Below are 13,490 nucleotides of genomic sequence, written 5' to 3'. Positions count from 1 at the left end.
TAGATTTGGTATTCCCGAAACAATTACCACTGATCAAGGTTCAGTTTTTACTGGACGAAAAATGAAAGAATTTGCCCAAAAAACTGGCTTTCGATTATTAACCTCAACACCATATTACGCGCAAGCAAATGGTCAGGTCGAAGCAGCCAATAAGATTGTAATTAACTTGATTAAAAAACACATTGCCCAAAAGCCAAGGAATTGGAATAAAACGTTAGATCAAGTTCTATGGGCATGTAGAAATTCTCCTAAGGAATCAACTAATACTACCCCATTTCGACTGACTTATGGGCACGATGCTATACTTCCGGTCGAAATACATTTGCAATCAGCTAGAGTACAAAAACAAATGGACATTCCGATCGACCATTATTGGAAAATGATGTCAGATGAGTTAGTTGATTTAGACGAGGAGAGATTAAGAGCATTAGAAGTCTTGACTAAACAAAAAGAAAGAGTTGCTAAAGCTTATAATAAGAAAGTGAAGTCGAAAACTTTTAATGTTGGAGATTTAGTTTGGAAGGTTATCCTGCCCATGGATAGTAAGGATCGAGCTTTGGGCAAATGGTCCCCAAATTGGGAAGGACCGTTTAAAATAATTCAGATCTATTCGAATGGTGCTTATGAATTAGAGGAATTAACCCCTCAGAAACGTACTTTGAGTATAAATGGTAAATATTTGAAAAAATATAAACCAACATTGCTCGAAGTTAAAATAAGCATAGAATAGAGAAATAATGGAAACATAAAAATGGCGATAACAGTAAAATTGCCACAAAAGGGCATGTGTCAGTATTACATCAAAAGTAGAATCGAAATACAGAATTCGAAATAAAGAAATTATAAGTTCTACTAATGCAGGACTAAGTCCTCATATAGTTTCTTCAAGGTGGCCATCTCTTTGCTCAAAACCTGGTCAGCACTCTCCATAGCTCTCGCCTCATCTGCTACCGCTTGAGATGCACTAAAGGCCTTCAGGCCTTCCCTCCCTTTTTCGGCAACCAGCTTCTGAATCGAATCAGCAGCCTTCTCCTGGAGTTCTTTGCGTTTGGCCTGCTCTGTTACAATTTTCTGCCTTAGATCATCGACCTGAGACAGCAAATTTGTAATAGTTGCCTCCCAGGAGGAGATGTTATCATCACAGGCTTTGATCTCAGAAGATCCTTCTTTCGCTTCTTTGGTGAGACGCTCGGCTTCACGTTGAGCCGCTCGGGCTTTCTCGAGCAGAAGGATATGTGCCTGTTTCTGGGCATCGAGTCTGGCGCCATTGTCGCGTTTTTTCTGCACAGTATTTGCAAATTGATCGATAATGGACTCGATTTGTATAACTTTACCCAGAATCTCATCAGAAGTAAGGGGGTTATGCAATTTCTTCAAAAAGTTCAGGTGCCCAAAAGCAGCAGAAGGGTTCTCTTCAATGGATTTAAGTACGTCTGCCCGTGCGTATTCCATTGATAACTTCAAAAGCAGGCAATCTTGGCGTACTGTAGAGGTTATATCAGCATCAGATGAGGACGAAGCACCAGGATTCTTTTCACTTGAGGTGTTGGCTTGACTGGTGTTCAGCAGGAGTCGAAGGGCTGCAGCAGGGTCTTCGTCTTGCATTTGAATGAATGTATCCTCTGCGATCCCTATGCTAGCGGAAAGCTTAGATGTCGAAGACGCTGGGAAAATGTCTGAACCTCCAGCTTCAGCCTCTTGTATGGCCTCTTCATCGGAAAAGTGTTCTTCAGATGAACTTCTTTGACTCGACCCCTGAGGACTGCTGGGTCCAATACCTTGACCTTCACCCTGTTCCTCAACATTCACTGCATCCGTCTCAGGAGCAGGAGAGGTTCGAGCACATGAGGGTATTTCTTCTATAGAAACATTTTGTTGTACCTGATTCGAGTTGTCATGGAAAATGTTAACAAATAGTTTCGTATTAGCTATGATTAAAATCATATTAAGAATGATACCTCGACGGTAGGGTGTTCTTGTGGTAAGTCCGGTTGTTCGACAAGGTTGCCCATCTCAGCAATAGAGGGAGTAGTTTCTGTTTCAGCGCCGCCAGCATCAGTCGAAGGTGGTTGGACGTCAACAGGTTGATTCTCACCTTGTTCTTTTGAAGACTTGGTCTTCTTCTTTTTCTTCCTGACTGGCTCACCACCCTCGACCGTCACAGAAGGTTCAGGCTCGATCTGCTTCACTTTCTTTTTCTTCTTAGGCATTTGAGCCTGAGAATCGCCTGCCTCTGTTTGGTCAGCAGATTTGGTCGAAGTCTCAGGTGATTTTCTTTTTCTTACAAGAGGTCTTTCCTCTTCTTCCTGTGTTATGAGGGTAAAGAAATGTCAGAATATAGACTTAAAAGAATTATAATATTGACATTAGAAATAAGACTTGCATCTTTTTCTTCGTCGAATTCGATGACCACACGCTTCGAGCGTTTTGAGGTCGTGGTAGTCTCGGTGCTATCATCTTTCTTATGACTCTGAAAAATAAAGAAATATGAGGCAAAGACGTTAAGAGTAAAAGATAAGTTCAGAAGAGTTACCTTCTCTTCTTGTTTCCATTCTTGGATCTTCACCCCAGTGGGTTTCTTGGGTCTCACATCAGCTCGAGACGTTTCAGCAATTTTCTTTGTCATGATTGTTTTGCCTGAAAGTAAGAATATTAGAAAAGGCAAAAATACATATCAATTTAGAAAAATCAAAAGTAAGTTAGTACCTCGAGCTTGAAGGTTTGAGCGGATATTCTCGACCGTTGGTTGTGTAAAACCACTCTCAAGTCTGGAGATCATGATAGTTGTGTTTCCAACCGAACGGCCCGAATAATATTTCTCCCACCAGGTAACAAATCCCATGGTGCAGAAGTGGGAATGGTTGAACTCAAAAGGATGCAGGTTATAGTTTTCATCAAGAGAAATCTTCAAAAATTTCTTGAAAGTCTTTTCTGAAAGATTGGCCCCTCTTATGACGTCTCTAGGATCTTCGAACAAGCTTTTGGGACGGATCTGCGAAAGGCCAAATTGTCTTGAAACCAAATTAGGTTGGTATCCAACCAGGCCTAAATAGTTCGATTGAACACCTGTACGACAGGACAGGATCTGTGGATTCAAGTAAAATGACCATATTTCATTCACTTCTTCTTCATTGTCCGGATCGACAGCAGGAAAATCGTCAGTAAACCAGGCCGGGCCGACCTCTCGACTAATGAATGGAGCATGTTGGGGAAGAAACTTGTCAAAACTCAGAAAAATCTTCATGTACTTGAGGAACAGCTTTTGTGGATTTTGATCGAAGGTCTTGGGTGTTAATCGAAGTGCTCTCTGGCCTTCGATCGAGCGATTGGCAACTTCTTCAGCATAATCTTGTGGGATTATTAATCCCATTTCTTGTTCGAAAGTGGCATTAAGCCACAACTGGAGAAGCCACATAGGCCCAGATACTAAGAAGGAAGACCCATCCTTCGATTTCTTCAGGTCATCACATACCTCTCCAAGTGATTCATATAGCACTGCTAACAAGAGGCGTCCAAATCCAAAGTTCTGACCTTCATGAATTTGTATTGCCATTGGAATGAATCTTTTGGCTACTTGCAAGGATTTTGTGCAAAAGACATAGTGAGATAGCCATAGGGTCAGGAAGGCTACATGCTCTTCATCAGAGACTTCCTCTTCGACCGATCCTTTGTGTTCAGCTATATATTTGGAAAAGGTGTTCTCCTTATATACTAGCTTGATATTATCACTAGATTTAGTGGGATCATACGTTTCTCCGCTAGGCCTAAGGCCTGTGAGGGCAGCTACATCTAAGAGAGTAGGGGTCATCATACCACATTTAAATTGAAAGGTGTTGGTAGAAGACTCGAAAAAATGCATAGCTGCTATCAGCATTTCTGGTCGATATTCAGGACCAAATCGAGAGAATTGTATCAAGTCAAATATGCCATATGTCTTCCAGAAATCCTCATATGCTTGTTCGACTCTATCAATCCAAGGTAGGTAATCCCTATGGGCTATTGACGGGGCGGATCGAAAGAGTTTGTTGGGTTTGCTTAAACAATTAAAGTTGTAAGGCTCACTATCAAAAATCCTGGGTTCGCAAGTTGGATAGCAGGGAAATACCTTGTTCATTGAACTCGAAAGTGACTCTTGGTCTGGCAGAGGTCCACCGAAAGCATAAACTGTCCTTTCTACTGCGAAAGGGATCATCACCTCCGATTCCCAGATTTCTGTGTGTTCGGCGTCACCTTGTGGTTCTGGAACCACCTTCTCTCCGTCGTTCCTGACTGTAAAACGGTGCCATTTCCCAGCAAACAGAACTGCTTGTCCTTGCGACATTGTAAAATCTGAGAGAGGATGATTCTTACGAAGGGTTTTGTAACTGATAGAATCAGTGAGTGAGAGCTTGGGTTCACGAAGAACAATGGCAAAGCTCAGAGATTCGGTGAGTTTGATGATGAAAGGAGTAGCAAGTTGTTATCTGAGAATAAGGAAGCCTCGCCGGAGATAATGGATACGAATCAGCAAAGAAGAAGGGTTTCAGAAGCAAAGAGGAAGAAAGGTTTCGGGGTTTCGGAAGCAAAGAAGCTAAAGGGGTTTCTCTGAGGTTTTTTGGCGCTATTTATGGAGGTTTCACTTTAAAAAAGGGAAAATAATATAATAAGAATCAAGGGTCAGAAATCAATCACATCAGATTTCCCTTTTGACTCCCCAGCGTGACACGTGTCCCACTCTGCCTAGAAAGGTGGAATTAATGATGGGTAGTGGGAGATCGAGGCGACGGTTACCATTAAACGTGCCATCATGTCGCCGTTTCAGGAAAGCTGGTAGAAGAAGAGAAAAAAATGTCAACTTCTCATCTTCCTTCGATCTCGAATCGAAGCGGACATTTTTTGGGGGCAATTTGTTAGCCCATATTTTCGACGAGCTAAAATATGCTCTAAGTATGCATTAGATGTCGTCTCGAGTTTCGAAGCATATTACAGAGCAAGAGTCTGGTCAGGACCTGCTCGAATCGAAAAGAGAGGAGAATCTTTAAGAAGGAATTCCCAGGTTCAAAGAAGTATTTACGAAGTACAAAGCTAAGACAAGAAAGAGGACTTCGAGCTATTGGGCAATTCGAACTGGTGTATGGACGAGTCGAAGTCGAGGCAGCAAGAGTTCTGGACTTAGCGTAATTTCTGAACAAATCTTCACCAAATCAGTTCGATCTCGAGTAATGTGGATAACCGTTCTAGGAAGCGGTTATGCAAGGTGTACGTAGCAGGACACTTGGCGTTAGGATAGCGTTCGACCGTTAGGGCAGTTTATTTTCGAAAATCTATATATAGCAGTTTTTTAGTCAGATTTCAGGGTCGCAAATCATTTCTACAGAATCCTTATACACTCAAAGTATCCAGCGCAGAGAGAAACGAGTACACAAGGAGAATGTATGTTTGTTTGTGAACCATTTTAAATTTCTGCAAACTTTACATTTCGAATGCAATGCAATTTACGCTTCACTTTAGAATTCCTGTCTTTTAAATGGTTCATTCGATCGAGTGAACTTACTGCTCCTTTACATTCTGCAATTTTCCTCCCTTGTTAATTTACTTCCAGCCTTTCGATTCTGTCAAAGAATTTTCTTTTCCTTGCCTAGTTATTTCCAGCATTTCGATTTCTGTTAAACAATTTTACTTTCTGCAAATTTCGAACCAGTGAGTGTTTGTTGCAATGATGAACATTAACGGTTTATGTTTAAAGCAAACACGCAAATGACATGCTCCTGAGATTCACTAGTTGGTCTCGCAAGCAATTAACTTAGACTAGCGGTTGTTTACCAAATTCCAGCGTAAACAGGTCCCTGGCTATCTTTGTGTCTCAGAAAGTAAATTATGTTAAATGGGTTAAAATTAACCAGCTAACCTCAGAATCCTCCGGTAGAGGAAATAGAGCAGCAACCAATGACTTCTGATTAGGACGCTCTTGTGATTCAGATTACAAACATGTGAGGTGAGACACACTAATTCAATCTTATCATCATGTGTAAGCTGTCCTTTTATACAAGAGTCTGATAGCATTTGAAGGTTCTTATTTCTAATTAGGTCAAGGGACTCCAAAAATTTTGAAGTGTATGTTTTGAATGTGATTATTTTGGGGATTTTTTTTTTCAAGGGCCTGTGAAAATTACATACACTTAGCTTCATAATTTTTGCAGGCCTTTGACCGGACCTAAGACAAGAACCTTCAAATGTTATTAAACTTTTGCTTAGAAGGAGAGCTTACAAATGATAACGGGATTGAATTAGTGTGTATAGCCTCATGATGTTTGCAATCTAAATCCAAAAGCATCCTAATCCTAAGTCACTAGTTGCTTCTCTAATTCCTCTACAGAATTTTGAGGTTAATACTTTTAAATGAAGATAAATTATAGCAGAATGCTTGACGTGTTGTACATAAATAATTTAGCTTTTACTAATGTTTCTTACTTTCTTTCTTCAATGTCATTATAAAAAGGTTTATATGCAAGATAAGCTATACAAGGATAGCATATGGAAGAATGCTTATTTGCAAGACATATATATCTATCTTAGTAATTAAATAGCAATTCAAATTATGGATTGTCAACCTAATTGTTTAATTGTAAATTGTATTGAATCATGAAATTAGATGAAAAATTGCTTGAAATATTTCACATAAATTATGAAAATGGCTCAATATAATTTTAAACGAAAAATTATAAACATCTTGACTATAAATCTCTCAAAATTACAAAATTCCTAGTCATCACCAAGTATATATATGAAGCCTTTATTTTAGAAGTATGAAAATAAAGGGCAATGGATCAATGTGAAGAACCAAGAAAAGAAAATGGAGTAAAAGAGTGATTTTATTTATTGATTAGAAATAATAGAAAAGGGAAAGAGATTTTTTTTCCCAAGAATCTCCTATTCACAGAGGATTTCCCCGTTTACAATGGAACTAATTCCTAAATCTCGATTGATACAATATAAAGTGCCTCTTTCATCCTTATTCTCTATTTGGGGTCGATTAAACCACCCCTTACATGAAATTGTTATAGAAATCTCGTTATTTTTGGTTTCTCACTAACCATGAAAGAGAGAGAAAAGAGATACTACAGTCAAAATCTAAGATGCGTTGATGTCGGATAGAAATACACTGACCAAACTAGTACATTTTTATATTCTCTATTATTAAATAAATTTACGTGAGCCTTGTTTAATTACACGCATCGATCCTATTCCTATTAACCAGACCCACAAAAAAATTTATATCTAATAATAAAAAAAAGTTAAAAAAGAAAGTTCGTGGTATATATGAAGAAACTATCATTTCTCTTTTCTCTTACACTTTTTCAGTGTTAAAACTAACATTGTAATTCAAAAAAACTAACACTGCCTAATATGTAATGAATTGAAATAAAGGGCCAAATGAATGATGATACGCAAATTTTGTTGTGAAGCTGTATGACCATGGCATCATCTCGAAGGGAGGCAATTACATGAATCATCAAACGTTGTTCATTTGCATGGAAAAAGAATGCAAGAGAGTAGTAGTTTCCTTTGTTCCATTATTAGATGCAGTAGTAGCACCCATTAATTTCTTCTTTGGCTCAGCAATTCCTCTTTTTGAAGATGATGATTCAGCGTTTTGTCCTATCCAATCCGTGGAAGAGTTCTTCCCCGTGAGGCTCTAAACAACATCTCTGAAGTTCACAGCATCGGTTTGCACGTACCTCGTTTCGATTTGCACTATCTTCGGTGCTTCCATCTGAAGACTTTTTCTTAATTAATTGAAGTACTCTGTATGTGTGTTGTTAGAGTGTTGAGAAATAATGCATGTGGATGTGGGGGTTATATATAGTTCCGATAAGAAAGGTGTGGCCAAGAAAGAACGTCTCAGGTAGGGTTTCACACTGCCAAAAGTGTAAAGTTTGACATTTACGAGAGAGACAGAGAAGACAGAAATGCAGTCTAAAGAGATTAGTCGATTGAACCTTTGGAGTCTAAGTCAGCTAGCACGCATTAATATGGTCAAGTTGATTATTATTTATTACGGGGTATAACATGCAGGTACTAGGAAAGAGACTATATATATGATACAAATAATAATCGGTGTTTCCTTGCTTAGTCTCTCACTTGCCACGAAAATTCGGTTTTTATTTTCTTGACATTTAAGTCTATCATCATGTATTCAGTATCTGTAGTATAGTTGATTTATCCAAAAAAAAATGTGATAGAAATTTGAACTCATGTTCATGAATATAAGAAAAAAAAATCATCGTTTAACTCTCAGAAAAAAATACTCAGATTTACTCGGAAAAAAGTAAGTCATGTGTCTAAACGGAATTTGCTCCTTTAATTACTTTTTTCTTCTTCTTTAAGGTGTTATTATTTGGTTAATTTATTGGACTAAGGATGAAACTCTAGAAGCTCGTTCGATCATTCCTATATAATCCTAGTTGGAGAAAGCATTTGTCGCTAATCATTTATAAAACTACTTTTTCTTGGACTTTTGCGATGACGGAAAAGTAGGTCAATTGAAGACATTTCTGCACCACAAGAAAAAACGGAAAAGATTAAAATAATAAAATAACGAATGAAAAATATTGAAATTGAATATTTCGTATTCTTAGCCATTAACAAAAAGAGAACAAGATCTGCCATATGGTATGGTAACCTAAACATTTCAGAATATAGGGAAAAGAAAAACCTAAATGACTAGAGCATGGAATAATAGGAAAAATAAGAAACCTAAACGACAAAAGCATGATGAAATTGACCAAGCTAAGTGAAGAGAGATCACTGAATTGATTCAAATCTTAAAAAAAAAATATAAAAAAAAAACAAAAGAGAAGAGAGAGTACAAATTGAGAATTAAAACGGAGAAGTGGATAACAAACTACAATGAGTGGGGCATGATAAATTGAAAAGGTCATAACATGAGTGTTCTTTTTTTTTGGTGTGTGTGTGTGTGAATGAGTGAATTTGTTTGAATTTGTTATATTGATTGGAGAGTTCTCTTTTGTTTTCTTAAGATGACCTGAGAGTTCTGGTTGATTGGTCAATAGAGTGAAAGTTAAGATCACATGGAAAATTTTAATAAGATTTTTACCTGCACTTATTATTAGTAGTAAATATTACTAATTAGATAATACAATACCGGCAATAATTCATGGATTGCCATTATATATTTGTCGCTAAAGATGTATTTTGGAGTAGTGCTTGACCAAGAAATTGGAATGTTAAACGTTGAGCTTTTACAGCTTTTCTTAACTCCCAATCTATGATTTTCCAATTAGTGGTATTTCTGAAACAAAATTAAGCCAATACACAGCTCAAGATTATTACAGTCTTGCATTTGACTTATTCCATGTTTCTAGGGTCATGATAGTGTTTAATTAAGATGATTACCAATTAATTAATTTAATTATCATCTTGCCTTTGTTCCTTTCCATGTTTGTAGTGAAATCCAACTGCATGCCGACGATATCTTGTCTTCCACAAAGAAAACTGACTTTTCGTAGGCATGACTTAAACTGAAGTTGTTTATTGGACGAGTCATTACTGATTAAGGTTAACGCAACAAATAATTAATTAATTAAAAGGAAGGGAAAATGTGCGTATTCACCATATATTAATATACCTATTCTCATCATCTACTGGATCTAACGTGTTACAAAACACTCGGGCATTTAGGGAAAAGAAAACTAAATCCTAACTAGGGCCCGAACGATAAACTAACTAATCTGGGCCCAATTATTTTAGTATAAGGCATTTGAATTCTGCACTCCCAACTTGTATCTTGCACTTCCCATTTTATGGGTACGGACAAAAATAATCCTTTCACCAAGAATTTCTATTTTGGAATGGTCATCTCGAAAGGTAAAAATTAAATTATGGAATAATCCTTTCGAAATAGGGTAATACAAAACTATTCCGCCAAAACTATTCCGGAATGATCATTCTAAAAGATAATTTTTATCTTCCGAAATAAATATTTCATAATAGAAATAAGTATTCAAAAACTATTATAGAAGGTAATTTTTGCCTTCCAAAATGACCATTCCAAAATAGTACTTTTTGGAGCATTTATTTGTATTTTGGAAAGTAAAAATTACCTTCCATAATAGTTTTGTATCACTCTATTCTAGAATGGTCATTTGAAAAGGTAATTTTTACCTTCTCGAATGGAAATAAGTGTTCCAAAAGTATTCCAAAAAAATCATTCCACAAGATAAAAATTACCTTCAAAAATGACCATTCCATAATAAAGTACTCTAAAACTATTATGGAATAACCTTTCCGTAAGTCAAAAAAATCACTTTTGGAATGGTTGTTCTAGAATGGGCATTATGGAATTGTTGTTCCACAATAGATGTCCCTCCTTGCACCAGAAACCTGGCACGCAAAAGAAGGAGGGGGAAGGTGGTGATGCGATGTCGTGAGGACGGGCTAGTGTAGTGGAGGACGAGGTCGCTACCGTCGTAGGAGGGTGAAGAAGGTGGCACAGTGTGGAGGATGAGAACGCTATCGTCATAGGAGGGTAAAGCAGGAGTCATTGCAATGTCAGTATGCTTACGAGGGAGGTGTTGTTGTAGGTGTTAGAACTCTAATTAGTTTGAGGGAGATATTAGAGTATGTTAGTCTTTTCAAACATTTATAGGGGTACAAAATACAATAAAGGAGATGCGGATTCAAATGTCTAAGTCTTTCAGCGGGAACTGCTAGGGGCACCTAGCATAACATGGGAAATGTCAATTTTGTCCTTTTGTAAGCCCAATACGGATTGACAATTTGTGGGTCCAATATGGATTTTTTTTCAAAAATTTCACAACACTTTAACCAATTGGATTAATAGACCAATTATGTTATAAAATAATTAATGTCACTATATATAATACTAAAATTTTTAATATATATTTAATGCACATGTAAATTTACATAATAAATTTTGTGATAATTAATTTGTTTACATATATAAATTGTAAATAAAAATCATAGGTTTAATAAAAATTTACATATGTAAAAAAATACCAAATTTATTTAATTATGAATTGTTGTAATAAACATCTAAATACATTATTCAATTAAATATCAAATTTGTTTAATTTTCAATCACTATAATAAACATTCAAATACATCATTCAATTAAATATCAAATTTATTTAACTATTAATTATTGTAATAAACATCTAAATACAACATCCAATTAAATATCAAATTTGTTTAATTATCAAATTTTGTAAATAAAATAATGTATAAAAAAATTATAATTTAAAAAAATTCAAAATATACGTATTGACAATCTATATGATTCATTGTCAATCTGTATGTTTTTTTAATACGCATTTCTTCTTCTCCGATGACGAAAAACCGTTAAACTTTACCGTATATCTATAAACAATGCACGTGCACCACCGGCGACAACAAACACTTACAAAAGGATGCTAACGGAAGCAAGTTATAGCAAGAGAGTGCAATTTTACGAAAAAAGGCATTGCAAAAATGAAAAACTAATATGTTATTTGTAACCAAAAATACCAATAAAGGCATTTTAGGTATTTTGAAAAGCTGCTGGATGTACCAGCAAAAAAGCTGGGTGCCCCAAGCATTTCCCTCTTTCAGCCAGTAAAGCCTTCATGTTGGGACATGCTAGGTGCACCCAGCAACATTGCTGGTGCACCCAGTAATTAAGTGAATGGACAAAATTGCCCTTACGTTAAAAAAATAATTCTTCTTTCGGAAGAACCTTCTTCTGGAAGAATAATTTGTGTTCTACCGGAAGAACCTTCTTCCGGAAGAACAATTTGTGTTCTACTAAAAGAACCTTCTTCCAGAAGAACAATTTATTTTTCCGGAAGAAGGTTATTCTAGTAGAACACAAATTGTTCTTCCGGAAGAACCTTCTTCTGGAAGAAGAATTATTTTTTTTAACGCAAGGACAATTTTGTCCATTCACTTAATTGCTGGGTGCACTTGTTGGGTGCACCTAGCATGTCCCCTTCATGTCATGCGGTTGGGCCTTGGTCCACTATCGGTCTCGTCCAGGATTTTACTGAATAATTAATGCAAGTTTCTTTTTGGACGATTTGAACTTTCTGATAAAGGAATTAATTTTGCCTATATTTCATTTCAGTCAAAAAGATGAAATTAAGGAAGTATCTAGCGCAATTTAATTTATGTTTAGCTTTTTTTTATCCTTAAAATAAAAGTTATGCCTTATAGAACACCACCGAAGCCAGCTTTCCATCAATCAAATAGAGTGTAACCTGTGCCTTGTTACTTATTTATGTATTTTGGTCTTGCCATTTCTTATGCCCATTTATATATAATATGTTCTGTTTCGTTGACCAAAAAGAAAATCATACACGTGCAGAGTTGAGTTGCCCCTTCCATTCCATGGTTTGCAACTATAGTGGGAGTTGGGGTAAATTCAGTTTTTTTTTTTTTTTTTTAAATCAAACCGTTTTAGGTTCTTATTAAACCAAAAATGCAAATTGCTTTATTAGAGAATCGGTTCAGAATTAAACTGTTTTTGAAGAACCGGCTCTGAATTAAATTGGTTTCAAACTGATTTCAATAACCAAACTTGATTTTAAAACCAGATAATTGTTTCATAAAACTGATTTTCAAACTTTTTTTTTTTATAAAACTGATAGCTAGTCACCCAATTTTTGTTTTTCGTATTTTATAAAACTGATAACAGCCACGTGATAAGTTGATAACAAACTTAAGTAAGCAAAACTTCTATAAATTTTACCCATACTAAATCTTTTATACGTTACACTGAAAAAGGAATACACCAGTCATTCTTGGGATCTTGGCTAGTATATCCTGCCCTCACTCTAGTCATCACAAATGCCTTAGTATAAGTTGGAACAAATGATAAGATAAAATTGAATGTGGTGATCTTAAAGGCTTTCACTGTCTTTACCTTACAGAGCGTCAAACTTGGAACTGACCTATTGATACGTACGAAGAGTGAAGAAATTGATATTTTAGAGTTACTACACATATTTAATGCATATCATGATTTAGATTCATTGCTACACAGATTACATGCATATTCCCCGCTCATGTGTTGTTTCCTCTCATCCTTCTATCCGTGACGCCTCTTAATTATTTAAAAAATATTATATCATATAACCCTATAAGGGAGAATATTGTAAACGTAAAAAAATTGAGAATGTGTGCAATGTCATAAAACTCAAAAGTAATAGTGTAATCTACTCTTTCCCTTATCAAAAGAGACTTTTTCCTATGTATACTCCAATTTTAATACCAAAAAGTTATCTGTCCAAATGATATTAAATTTGATTATATAAGTATGATTTAAAATTTGAGTCTTGTGGATGTAAAATTATGATTGGAAAGAGAAATTACACTAATGGTGATTAATTAATTTTCTAATGAAAATTAATTATTGATAAAACCGATAAATACTATGTACCAATAATATGATTATAAAAAAAAAAAAAATTTAATTTCACTCATTTGTAATATTT

General features: G+C 35.9%; 1 protein-coding gene across 1 annotated transcript; it reads right to left on the bottom strand.

Annotated features, from left to right (window-relative positions):
• Positions 1 to 852: 852 nt before the first annotated feature.
• LOC114388118 lies at positions 853 to 2,457 on the bottom strand. Its single transcript, XM_028348451.1, has 3 exons — positions 2,380 to 2,457; positions 1,959 to 2,306; positions 853 to 1,881 (listed from the first exon to the last, which is right to left on the bottom strand). Exons 1-3 carry the CDS (start codon positions 2,455 to 2,457, stop codon positions 853 to 855), a joined length of 1,455 nt encoding a protein of 484 aa, XP_028204252.1.
• Positions 2,458 to 13,490: the final 11,033 nt, after the last annotated feature.

This window comes from Glycine soja, chromosome 15 (genome assembly GCF_004193775.1).
Source record: "Glycine soja cultivar W05 chromosome 15, ASM419377v2, whole genome shotgun sequence".
Lineage (NCBI taxonomy): Eukaryota > Viridiplantae > Streptophyta > Magnoliopsida > Fabales > Fabaceae > Glycine > Glycine soja.
Note: the sequence above shows the minus strand (reverse complement) of the source record. Positions and strands in the feature narration are given on the sequence as shown.